Raw genomic sequence first — 13,928 nt, forward strand, 5'->3', positions numbered from 1 at the left:
ACGGCACGTATATATAAGGCTGCTCAACTATTCTCTCCATCCCATAAAAAAACAAATCCAATAAAAGATGCAACACATTTTAATACCATAAATCTTCTAATCAGTACTAAGATTTGTCACATACCGTATTAGATTGTTTTTTTATGGGACGGAGCCTAGCCGCCATTGATTGACGCCGACGGCGCACGTAGGATCACACGATCCACACCACACGTACACCAGGCTCATCGTCCGTCATAATTTTTTTTCTTAAGCCATTGAGTCCGATTTCACGGATAATTTCCACGATAATTTGTGGGGTTGGTGGTGGAGAAGCGCCCACCCGCCGGTGGCTGCCCATCTTTCCCTTTCTCTTTTTATGGAGTCGTGGGGGCAACGTCGCCGTCGGTTCATGGTTGGTGCATGCAGCCAAACTCCCCGGTACTTGTCCACTTCTAAATTATAATCTTAAGAAAAAAAATAGAGGCTAGTCCACTTAATTTGGTCTCACATTAAAAATGCAGATATATTGTTTGGCCTCGCAAAGATACAAAGCATATTTCTTCACCAACCACACGAGAGTGTACACCTACCGATTCAACTGGGACAGTGAGAGTGGGGCCCCCATCATCTTTTAAAGGCTAAGCTAGCACTAGCACTATCACATGTTAACTCGTTGATTAGGGCGTGCCAAACATGGGCATTTTTGTTTTAGCTACACTTTGTCAGGAGGATAAATCGTTTTGCTCTGGACTAGCAAGAGCTAATTAAGTATAGGAATTTAGTTTGGGATGAAAAGGTAGAATAATTAATTCTTCATCCATCCTAAAATATAACTTCTTCGGTAACATTCTCTTTCTAACCAATCGCAACTCTCCACTATTTACTTTTTTCTCACATAAATTTACTTCTTAACCAATAACAACTTTTCACCATTTGATTATATCTATTTTTTTTATTAACCGTGTTCAACTTTAAAACTTCTTATATTTTATATTTTGGACGGAGGTAGAAGGTTTTACTAATGATAAGATGGTTTGTAGCTAGGAAGCCTAGACCTAGGCTTGGGTCTGGTGGGCTTGGGCTAGGCCAAGTTATTGGCCTAAAAGCGGGCCTATCAAAACAGAAGAGATTATGTTTGAATGAGATATATAGGTGGTGTTTGAATGTCTAATGAAGATTAAGGCTCTGTTAGTTCTGGGGAGATAGGGGGGATTGAGTCTCGTTTTCCACGCGCACGCTTTTTAAACTACTAAACGGTGTATTTTTTATAAAAAATTTCTATAGGAAAGTTGCTTTAAAAATCATATTAATCCATTTTTGAAATTTAAAATAGTTAATACTTAATTAATCATGAGCTAATGGCTCACCTCGTTTTGCGTATCTTCCCAATCTCCTCAATCCCCTTCTCCTCAAACACACCCAAAGTGTTTCACGCAAAACGAGGTTGTAATAACGTGTGATTAATTGAGTTTTAATTATTCCAGATTTAAAAAATAGATTAATATAATATTTTAGAACAACTTTCATATAGAAAGTTTTCGCACGAAACGTAGTGTTTAGCAGTTTGAAAAACGTGCCACGAGTATCCAAAATTTAATCCAACTTTTATTGGACAAAAGAACAATGCCATATTCTAATAATATAAATCTAGAGAACAGATATCTCATTCAGCTAAAATCCTAGAATATTAGGATGGAAAGAGTACATTATAGATAGATAGCTGTTGGCAGTGTGCCAGTGTCAAATACGGGTAATGATTGATAATCAAATTGACTTAGAGGAAAATTGGAGATAAGAAAGCCGATGTTTATTTGTAATACGATCAAATCATTTGAATAGACAGCTTGTTATAATTTCATATAACATTTAAATTAGGTAGAGTTTCGTTGTTCTCTTTGTTTGTGAGTCATTAACGCGTGAAACCTAGTTTGTTGGAAATAAATCTTGCCGATCTCTAAAGCACTCTTGCACACAAAATCAAAAGAGATAGAGCCCGAAACCTACATGAAGAATATGCTAATCAGTAAGTGAAGAATTGGTTATAGTAGCAATGGAAAGTGAACTCATGTGTGTATCAATACAGTCCAGGCTCCAAAACGTCAGGAACGGCCAGCACCTATCAAATTGCTGTTCAATCGGGTAGAAAAGCAAACTTCATTCAAGTCAATGGAATGTAACCTGATCGATTCGATGAGATGGAAATATAGACATACTCCCTTCGTTTCGTTTTATTTGATACCGTTAACTTTTTAGTACATGTTTGACTGCTCGTCTTATTAAAAATTTCAAATAATTATTAATTCTTTTCCTAACATTTGATTCATTGTTAAATATACTTTTATGCATACATATAATTTTACATATTTCACAAAAGTTTTTGAATAAGACGAACGGTAAAACATGTGCTAAAAAGTTAACGGTGTCAAATAAAACGAAACGGAGGGAGTATTTAATTTACACCATAGCATTTCTGATCCCAAATTAACCACCGACCACATGGAGGCGGAGGCAGGCAGGCACACATCAACTCGATCATTTTGCTCGGCCCACCGACTGACCGACCGATCGATCGATGAGATCACGCGTAGAAAGCATGTCGTCGGCAATGATATTATATATATTCTTCCATTTTCCCTTGCCATCCATCGTCCATCTTTCCTTGCTCCTCTCACTAACTCACTCACTCTCACTTTACTAATTAGTAGAAATTAGTTGCCATCAAGTATAGTATTGGTTGGCAAGATCTGCAGATCAGTCAACCTGGTTGCAGCTAGCTGAGCTACCACCAAATTAAGTCGCCATTAGTTCAGGCATGCACACCATGGGGGGTTGGTGGATTCTGCTCTGACGGCTCAGTTTTTCTCCTCTTTTCCTTTCTACTGGCAAAGCATGTCTCTCTCATTTGGTTGGTTGGTTCAGTCAGATCACTGAATCTTTTCTTTTTGTGAAGAAATTTTTATATATATACGCTGCCTTGGATCTGTTCTTCACCAACCACAGGAATATGCAGTACGCCTACCGAGTTGGGACAGTGAAAGGTGCCCGGATATTCCAACACTTCGCTGTCATTTTTTTGCCAAACTGAAACTTGCATATGGTCTTCACACTACCTTTCTTGGTTGGAGATGATTTCCAATAATAAATTCCCGTGGATTTTTAAGTGCATCTCCAAGGGTATGATGGGCTAAGATCCACGAGTGCTGAGAGTGCGGCCCATAGGCCAGCAAAGAATGTGGCTTTCAGCTCTAATTTGAGCCTTCATTTCAGGTGGAAGTTGAACTATACCAGAGATAGGAAAAAGTCCAACTTGACTCCCTCAACTATAGCCAACTTGACTCCCTCAACTATAGCTCGAATCTTATCCCTATATCTCCAAACCACACAACTACTCCTCCAACTATTAAAACATGTGCAAAATAACTCCCTCGGCAGTATTAACGGTCGTTTTCGATGATGTGGCACGTTGACACAGTATTTATCCTATGTAACGGCTAACGTGGCACTTATGTGAAGTCACAATCAACAAAAAAGTAAAAATAAAATAAATGGGACCCACATGCATTATCGATTTCAATAAAAAATAAAAAATATGTGGAGCCCACATGTTAGTCCCAGCATAGGGCCCACATGTCATCCGTTCTCTTCCTCTTTTCTCTCTCCCCTCCCTCTTCACCCTTTCCTCCCCTGGCTAGCTAGCCCTCCCCCCCTATTCTCCATAGTGACGAGGATGTTGAGCTCGATGACTGCTAATACTAGCCGCTGAGCGATGGTGGCAGCAATAGGCAGCAGCATGGATGGACTATAGTGCAATGAGGGTAGCAGGATGACAACCACCCTTGCCTCTACACCACATCTACCATTGGGTCGAGGTACCGGTAGTGCACAGCGAGTTGATGGTGACTCCTGGCTCCAGTGTGGCGTGATGGAGGGAACATGACAACGGTGGTCAGTGAGCCCCATCGAACTCAACCTTGAGCTACCGCATCCACCATTCCACCGAAGCCTAGGCGGTAGCAGATTTGGAACACGCCTTGCTCGAGCTTGAGTACCACGCACATGCTGGCACCACCCCATTGAGTTCGAGCTCTGCGGGAAGGGGTTGTGGCAGTGGCACCCGGCGAGCCCTGTCGAGGTCGATCTCGCCCACTTGTCCGCATGAAGGGAGGCATTGGATGTGGCTGCCCGTTGAGGTCAAGCAGTCGAGTCAGATCTAAGCGCACAGATGAGCCTGCGATGATGAAGATGGCCGTGGGCAGGAGGGCGAGACGGTGGTGGGAAGGTGTAGATGTCCTAACTCATGGCATAGAGGTTTCCTCTTTGGCTCTAGCTCCTGCTCCCTGCCACAGTGCTACCACCTTAAAGTTTATGTTAGTTAATACCGAATTAATCACACTAATTGTCAGGGTTATGGATACCACATACCTAATAGTAGTTGACTAAATCTCAGCAGGACCCACCACATACCATGTCTTATACGGATACAACCTTCGGATATAGGAGGAGTTCCGCATAAGGAAGGATGAATAGAGTTCTACATGAAAACGACAAGGACTACTCGGATTGTATCCATATTGGTTTCCCTAGTTCTACTTGGACAAGGGGACACCTATGGGTATAAATACAAGGCCCTATAGGAGGAGAGGGGAGACGGACAATCAACATAGACGCCACAAAGCCAGAAGCCAATACAAGCCAACATACGCCAAGACGAGCTGCCGGATATCGACATCAAAGATATGCCTGGATCGACCCTATTCAATACCTACAGAGGCCGGCCGTAAGGATCTAGCATTGTCTCTGATCTCGCCGGACACGAACTCAAGGAGGAAGACTACCCTGTTGTCGACTACGAGTCAGAGCTTCAGACCGCCATATCGACAACAGTTAGATAGGCTACCCCAAATATTGTACAGGTGTGATTATGGTGAATAAGATCAATACCGGCTTCGGCCAACAGGATTTAGGGCTATTACCTGACAATTCAGGGGTCCGAACCTGTATAAAATTCCTCGTCCCCGTCTCTTTTACTACAATCTCGCATATATCCTGGTACCAATGATCCCCATACTATGCAAATACTGGAATCGCGACATCAAACATTGACACTAATCACCCCATTTCGACTTTCAAAAACCAAGTGTCAGAATGCAACCTTATTCGAATAGGCTCAACGTTTGAGCTTTTTAATGACACGTAAAATAAGAAAACTATTAGCATATGATTGATTGAATATTATCTATTACAAATTTAAAAAATAAATTTCATATAAAAAGTTTTTTTTTGAAAAAGTTTATAAAGCTAATTGAAACTCAGAGTAAGGTTGTGTTCAAAACAAATGTTACCTTCAACTTTTTAATTGTACATAAAATGGGACGGATTATTTGGGCGTGAATAATTAAGTATTAACTATATGTTGGAAAATAGATTTATTTAATATTTTAAAATACTTTTAAATAATTTTTTTTCACAAAATATGTCGTTTAACAGTTAAGAACATGCTCGTGATAAACGAGGAAGTCATGCTGATAAAAACTCAACCTAAGCTGATTAATAACCATTTTAGGACCTGTTGACCAAGGTTAGCAGTAGGGGAACAAAAATAGTGTATTCAAACTTAGTGGAAGCTACAGCACTTAGCAACTACTGTTACAACCGCTATTGACTTACTGCGCTTAAATAATACAAGATGGGTACCCCGCGTGTTGCTAAGGGAGAATTGTGTGATAATAATATATATGAGTTCTATTTTTTTTCTTACCTACTATACGATTTTTTTTATGTGTTTATATATATTTTTGTACCTTTATTAATTATCTATAGTTTATAAATGATTGGGTTGTATGGTGTGCCTTTTGGGGGAATAGATGTAATTTATACCCTTGATAAATCGTCAAAAGGTTAAACACAATTGAGGTGATATGAAGAGATGCAATTTACACCCTTGATGAATCTCCAAAGGCTTAAAGCAATTGATGCGATGTGGCTTCATGAGAGGAGAGAGAATTAGCATTAACTATACTTAGGCTCTGTTTGGGAGTGAGGGCTCACTCCCCGGCACACAAAACGAAGCAGCGTTTTAGTACGTGACTAATTAAATTTTAGTTTATTTTTTTTAAAATAGATTAATATGATTTTTTTAAGCGACTTTCGTATAGAAACTTTTTGCAAAAAAAGCACCGTTTAGTAGTTTGAAAAGCGTGCGCGTGGAAAACGAGGAGGAGGAGTTGGGAACCTGTACTACCGAATGGAGCCTTAGATATATAGGTTTCCTTATGCATGATAGAAAAAACATAATGTCATGTGTTCTTTTATCTTGATAATATATATGTCATTTTGTAAACCTTGACCGGGGTTAGATTCGTTTTGGGTGGCGGATAATGGTTTGGTATGTATTATTGCCATAAAATTAAATCTATCATAGCATATGCAATCTGCAATTTGCTACCTACACTAATTCATTAGGGGCTACCAGATTGCTATTTGCCACTTATTATCTTGGTGAGGATGGAGAAACAAACTCATTAGCATATAGGTATTATCTTTCTTTTTAGCGGCATAGAACAGAAAGAAAAAATATAAGCTTCGTGCATAATCTTCAAATAATCAACTCCTAGGACACGTCTTCGCCGTCTGTTTGATATATTCTATTTGCGGTTCTTCCTCTCTTCTTTCTTCTTATTTCTCTTATAGTTTTTCTTTTGGTTGTGTCATAAGGGAAATAGGACACCGGCCCTATCAAGATCTAATTGTCTGCTTTTAGCTTGATGTCGATAGCCTTCGAGTCTTCACCAGGCATGAGATAGCTACACAAACCTCTTCTCGGTTCAAGTCGATCGGACGATTAGGTTTAGGGTTTTAGCAAACAGAATTGGGTCTTCATTTTCTTCGTCTGCGAACTCTCCCTTATGCAGCTCGGGGGCTTATCTTGTATTAGGATTCGAAATTAGTTTTTTACATGTCACACAAATCAGTTCCTTGCATGGATATGTCTTCACGGACAGAGACTAATATTGATATCAACAAAAACTAAGAAGCAACTTGGATCCAATGATCTTGGTAGCATGACACGGTGACCACACGAACAACCTCTACAGGCTCTACTTACCGTGCCAATTATGAAGGGTCCTTTTCGCTCACCAACCTCAACAACCATCACAAGGGAGAAAGATATATACCAAGTGCTTCTGTTAGGTGTTAAAAGAAGTCCACATTTTTTTGTAGTTTAAGCTGGAAACAGTCCGCTAATTTTGATTAGAGAAGGGGTCATTAACAAAGTCTCTTAATATAGATAGGAAAGGAAAAAGGCAGAACAAGGAGGCCACTAATTGAACCTCCAAGCTTTTGTCTAATCATCGAGCTAAAATGATTTAGGGGTTAAATATATAAAGAGAGGACTTTTGTGAGTCGTTACCATTTCAAAATGTTCCATGAAATTGGTATGCAGCTCAGAGCAGCCGCTAGCACACATAGCACACACTGAATGCAGCTTTTTTTTTAGGTGAACTGAATGCAGCATTTTTAGTGGTACACTGGTACTTCTATATATTCACGTTGAGACCATTGCTCAAAGCTCACTGAGGATCAACAAATGAGTCTATAGGAATATATCAAAGGAGGATTCGTCCTTGTGAATTTTCTTCCTAACTTGCTGTAGTTTGAAAAATTCTTTTGGATTACAATCCTATATCTCAATTCCAAAGGAAATTTACATGTGAGCTCAAACCTTATTTTATTTTTCCTTTGAGAAGTCCAATATGCATCTTCTGTCTTTATCTCTCACATCTGTATATAATCCACTAATGTTCCAGTTCACTTTTCTATGATCCATCTTTCAAATTCATGTGTGCTAAATTCTAGTGCATTGCTCTTTTCCCATACGTATACCTCTATTTTTATAATCGTGAGTTTCAAAGTAACATAGCATACAATCTAGCACATCTAAATATGAGCTTGCATGGTACGACAAAACACAGGGGGTGAAGGTGAGGGTAAACCATAATGTGGTCTAGATGTGATGTAGATATTGAATTTGTTGAAGGCCGGATATCAATAAAGGGTACCGCCAACAAGTATGCGTGAGTTCGTCATCTTCTAGATCTACCTTATCCGTTGCCGCTCCCATGCACCTTAATATTTGTACACCATACCAACCAAAGTTGGATCTTGGGGAAAAAATCACCAGGGTCACTTGTGTTGTATACGTTGTACCATAGAGTCAATCTTGTTTTCTTAACCGTGACTAAATGATTTACCATAAAGTTTATAGAAGTTCACTGGGTCATTAGACCCGTTAATAATTACACTTTAGCTCTACCCTTGATATATACTCTCACACCTATTACCTCTCCATGGCTCGTGACACTGTGGCTCATGCTCGTGCCTACCTCGATGGCTGACTGTCCATAGGTTAAAAAAAACAACTAATGTATAGTAGCATTGGCATGGCTGGCTTTAGTCTAGTTTTACACATCTACACACGTTAAGTTAGTTATTCATACTTTTTTTTATTCTCTATGAAAAAGTATATAATCTTAGAAAACCATGATATACATAATTATTGATGGTCTATATCGCTCATTATAAACCTGTCACATATTATTTTTATAAAAAAAATTTAAAGAATGCACATCTGCCTTAAACAATCTTCGAAACATTGAGACCGATAGCTAGTACCACGAGACTCTACCCCCTTGCTTCGTTATCTTGAAAGATAATGTATCTACACGGTTGTCTCTATTGGGCTATCATATTTGTACTTCCATATCTTAAAATTGTTGATCCATCTGTATCCGTGTGTAGCTAGTTGGGACAGAGGTAGTACTAGGTATTTTTGCTTGTATATGCTCAATTGCTGAAACAATCTCTGTTTTTTTTTTGAAAGGAGCACAACACGGGAGGCCCCCGCTGGTAGAAAGATTTGATTAAAAATAAATAAAAAAGAAAATTACAAAAAAATTGATCCAATTCAAGATTACATCCTTATCTCTCTCCTTAATTCTAAACAGCAGAAGGAGGATGTCACCCTTTAAGAGTTGCGTCCAAGAATTCAAGGAAGGAATTTTTTGCTCAAAAATAAAACCATTCCTTTATTTCCAAATATTCCAAGTACCATATAAAAATTTGTCCATGAAGCACTGTCCCTGATAAAGGGATTAATTTGCATGGCGCGACATACTTTCCATGCTCATTGAAGTATCCCAATAAATACCAAGAACATTCCAACAATTCTGTGTAAACGAGCATTGAAAAAAGAGATGGATCAAGTCTTCCATAGAATTAACTGGAAAGAGCACATAACTTAGATCACAGTCAGGAGGAGCACAATGCTTATGACCCAACATATATTTTGTATTTAGTCTATTCATCAATAGCAACCACCCAAAGACTTTAACTTTCGAAATTGCCTTGCACTACCATAATCAGAGAAAATAAGAAGGTGGCTGCATAGCTCTAATTAAAGTTCAAAGCATAGGATTTCTGAGAAGAATACTTCAAATTACCCCAAATGTATTCCCAGACATCTCTATCATGAGACAGATTCACATCATTTAAAATGACTAACAAATAGTTCAGCTCTTGAAAAGCTTAATGAGAGAGGGGTAAATGAAAGTTATCCTCAATATACGTAGAGAGAAAGTTATGCAAACCTTTTTCACCCTCGCTTTCATATCAACTACTTCCTCCGTTTCACAATGTAAGTCATTCTATCATTTTCTATATTCATATAGTTGTTAATAAATTTAGACATAAATCATATAGTTGTTAATAAATCTAGAATTATTAACAACTATATGAATGTGAGAAATGCTAGCATGACTTACATCGTGAAACAGAGTGAGTATATTTTAGAGTAAGAACCACGTGATTTCATGTCCTCGAAAAAAAAAAGAAGAAAATCCACATGCTAACATGCCAAGTTCAAAAGAGACGTACACTTGCACATACATTACATTTCTTTTCTTTAGAAAACAACATTACTACATTCTTTTCATATGCCCTATACATTGCTCCAACTCCTGTGTAGCGTTGTTTGCTCCGCTAGCCACCACACACACACACACACACACAAATTAAAAGAAGAAAAAAAAACGCCTCAAAATGTACTCCCTCCATAAAGTAAATGTAGTTTTATACCGTTTATGTCTAACATTTGACCGTTCGTCTTTCTTGAAATTTTTTTATGATTAGTATTTTTTATTATTAGATAATAAAATATTAATAGCACTTTATGTGTAACTATTTTTTAAAAAAAAATTTCTATAAATTTTTTAAATAAGACGGACGGTTAAACGTTGGATACGAATACCACTGCTGACGGCGGACACCTCAGCCGATGCAGAGATCTCCGCACGAATCTCCACGCCTCCTTATCCCCGACCCAAACATCGTCTGGCTCGCACCCGCACCCGTACCAACCCCGACCGAGCGAGCCGCATACGCATTCCGTCGAACACCTCACCCGCACCCACCACCACCAACCTCCCACCCCACAACCCACATCCATGTGCACGCGCGCCCTCCTCTCCTCCTCCGCTATATATCCCCTCCTCTCCACCCCTCCCCACCACTCCCCTCTCCTCCCGCCTCGCCGCCGCAACCACCGCCGCCTCGCCGCAGCATCACCCGCAGCCGCCGCCGCCGCCGCCATGGACTCCGTCGCGTCGTGGGGGCTGACCCCGCTCGCCGCGGCCGACCCGCTCGTCCACGACCTCCTCGAGCGGGAGAAGCGGCGGCAGCGGAGCGGCATCGAGCTCATCGCCTCGGAGAACTTCACCTCCTTCGCCGTCATGGAGGCCCTCGGCTCCGCGCTCACCAACAAGTACTCCGAGGGGATGCCCGGGGCGCGCTACTACGGCGGGAACGACGTCATCGACGAGATCGAGAACCTGTGCCGCGACCGCGCCCTCGCCGCGTTCCGCCTCGACGCCGCGTCGTGGGGCGTCAACGTGCAGCCCTACTCCGGCTCGCCGGCCAACTTCGCCGCCTACACGGCGCTCCTCAACCCGCACGACCGCATCATGGGGCTCGACCTCCCCTCCGGTGGCCACCTCACCCATGGCTACTACACCGCGGGCGGGAAGAAGATCTCCGCGACGTCGATCTACTTCGAGAGCCTCCCCTACAAGGTGAGCGCCGCCACGGGGTACATCGACTACGAGAAGCTGGAGGAGAAGGCGCTCGACTTCCGCCCCAAGCTCATCATCTGCGGCGGCAGCGCGTACCCGAGGGACTGGGACTACGCCAAGCTCAGGGCCGTCGCCGACAAGGTCGGGGCGCTGCTCCTCTGCGACATGGCGCACATCAGCGGCCTCGTCGCCGCGCAGGTATAAAAATCCTATCCAGTCCAATCCTCCCACCCCCAACTCGTCTCGATTAGTTGTTGCATTTCAGAAATGAAAAATGAAATGGGGTAAAATTCTGTCCGCCGGCATTTGCTTCGTTGCTGTCTGCTGTAAAGGTTGGATTTGGGGATCTGGATGGTGAGTAATCCCGAGTTGGGTTTTAGAGTGAATTGGATGCCCGATCTGGGGGGTTTGGTTGATTGGATCTACACCTTGGTCCCGAAATATAGCAATCTAGTATCGGCCGAGAAACATTCTAATACTATGAATCTGGACATATCTTTGCCCTATTTTCGGATGGAAGGACTGGGTTAGTTGGGTTTGGTGGTTGTATGTGATTAAACTATGTGGTAACTTTAGCTTTATACACATATATCTATAAGGACCTAAATTGGGTGAGGGGTGTTGGGGTTGTTTGGAATAGGCAAATCTTGGAAGGATGTATGTCTCTTTGTCTTCTAGCTTGTTTTGTTTATTAGCAATTCGATACAAAATTTGAGTCTTTCAGTGTGCTTTAGTGCAATTCTTTAAATATGATAGATCTGGTAGTCTGTGGTAGAGGATTTGTTTTCCTGTGTTCGGTCATGCAACTTGCCGAGCACTCTGATAGTGGATACACAATGGAATCCTAGTTGTCTTCAATCAATTTGCTATTTTGCGCTCGCCCATCTAATTTGTTTGTTTTGGGTGTTATAGGGCACAATATATTCATTTGTGACAAGTTGTGTTTTGCTTCATCTTATATATTTATAAACATTGTTATGAAACAATAGCTTTTTTGCTGAGTGGTAACAGATCTCTAAAGAATTATCTGAGTGGATATTCCTGTTAGCCATAAGAATACATGTTTGACATATTCCTCAATTTCTTATTACGTGCACCGATGCTGGGATATAAAGGGCAAAATCATAAGATATACTGTTCATTCAGGTTGTTTTTCTTTGGTGTCTGGCATGTCTGAACTGTATGATGATGTATTAATGTTAATTTTAGTCCTATAGTCTCTAAAATATGCTTGTTTCATTTATTTAGGAAGCTGCAAATCCTTTTGAGTACTGTGATGTGGTTACCACCACCACGCACAAGTCCCTCCGAGGACCAAGAGCTGGCATGATCTTCTACAGGAAGGGCCCTAAGCCTCCCAAGAAGGGCCAGCCTGAGGGTGCTGTCTATGACTACGAGGACAAGATCAACTTCGCAGTGTTCCCGTCACTGCAAGGTGGTCCTCACAACCACCAGATTGCAGCCCTTGCTGTTGCTCTGCAGCAAACCATGACACCTGGATTCAAGGCCTACGCAAAGCAGGTCAAGGCCAACGCTGTCGCCATTGGCAAGTATCTTATGAGCAAGGGCTACAAAATGGTGACTGATGGAACTGAGAACCACCTTGTTCTCTGGGATCTTCGCCCTCTTGGCTTGACTGGTATGCAGACTGTTTTTGCATTCTTCAGTATAATTGCTGTTAATTTTTAATTAGTGCTATTAAACTTGTCCTAATGTTGGTTTACTCATGTAGGCAACAAGGTTGAGAAGATGTGTGACCTTTGCAGCATTACACTTAACAAGAATGCTGTCTTTGGTGACAGCAGTGCATTGGCTCCTGGCGGTGTCCGCATTGGTGAGTGCATTCCCCTTCACAGAAAATATTATCATGCTAATGTAGTAACATCTTATAGTCCGGATCTTGCTGATTGCTATGGAATTGATTCATGGTTACAAAACACAACTCTGCAAAATCATGAATTAATCTGATGCGAATTGCTTCGCTCCATGTTTCACTACAGAGCCTCTGTCCATAGATGATAGTTATATCGAACACAAGTGCTACTACTGGACCTTTCTTTGCACAAGCAAGTATCTCAGACGGATTCTGGCTGGTTTTCAGGTACTCCTGCGATGACATCCAGGGGTCTTGTCGAGAAGGACTTTGAGCAGATCGGCGAGTTCCTCCACCAGGCCGTGACCATCTGCCTCAACATCCAGAAGGAGCACGGCAAGCTCCTCAAGGACTTCTCCAAGGGCCTGGTGAACAACAAGGACATCGAGAACCTCAAGCTGGAGGTCGAGAAGTTCGCCACCTCCTTCGACATGCCCGGCTTCACCCTCGACAGCATGAAGTACAAGGAGTAGGAAAACAAAAACACACACAAACCATGGTCCTACCGCCGCTAATCGTCGACCAGCTGTGCTCTCGTGGACCGCCGTCGTCGTCATCTTCTTCCTCGGCACAAGCTGGCCCTGTGTTACGGATTTTGTCTGCCCATCGAGATGATAGGTTTCATAAAACGCTCTCTCCCCCACCCTGCTGCTGCCTCTGGTTTGGTTGCCAACCTCATCCCCCATCGGTTTTTTTCCTCCTCTTGTTTCTAATTTCTAGGAGCTGTGCCTTTTGGAATCATGGAATGTCAAGTATTTGCCAATAATCAATCCGTTTGATTTCTGCCTACCTTGTGTTTTCTGTGGGATTGCTAAACTATCAAACTGTGCGAAGCTACGAAAAAAAGAAATGCTGGAATTTTTCAGAGTTGGGTACATGGATGTGCCACTGTCGTGCAGCGCATTGCCAATACGCCGACTGCTGTAGATTGCAACGTGACGGTACGC

The 13,928-nt window shown here is 41.7% G+C and overlaps 1 protein-coding gene across 1 annotated transcript; it reads left to right on the forward strand.

Moving 5' to 3' along the window:
* Positions 1-10,378: 10,378 nt before the first annotated feature.
* LOC4350456 (serine hydroxymethyltransferase 4) lies at positions 10,379-13,770 on the forward strand. The gene is made up of 4 exons (XM_015761639.3): positions 10,379-11,306; positions 12,357-12,747; positions 12,841-12,942; positions 13,210-13,770. Exons 1-4 carry the CDS (start codon positions 10,485-10,487, stop codon positions 13,452-13,454), a joined length of 1,560 nt encoding a protein of 519 aa, XP_015617125.2. The 5' UTR covers positions 10,379-10,484; the 3' UTR covers positions 13,455-13,770.
* The last annotated feature ends 158 nt before the right edge of the window (positions 13,771-13,928 follow it).

Source organism: Oryza sativa, chromosome 11, assembly GCF_034140825.1.
Source record: "Oryza sativa Japonica Group chromosome 11, ASM3414082v1".
NCBI classification, from domain to species: domain Eukaryota; kingdom Viridiplantae; phylum Streptophyta; class Magnoliopsida; order Poales; family Poaceae; genus Oryza; species Oryza sativa.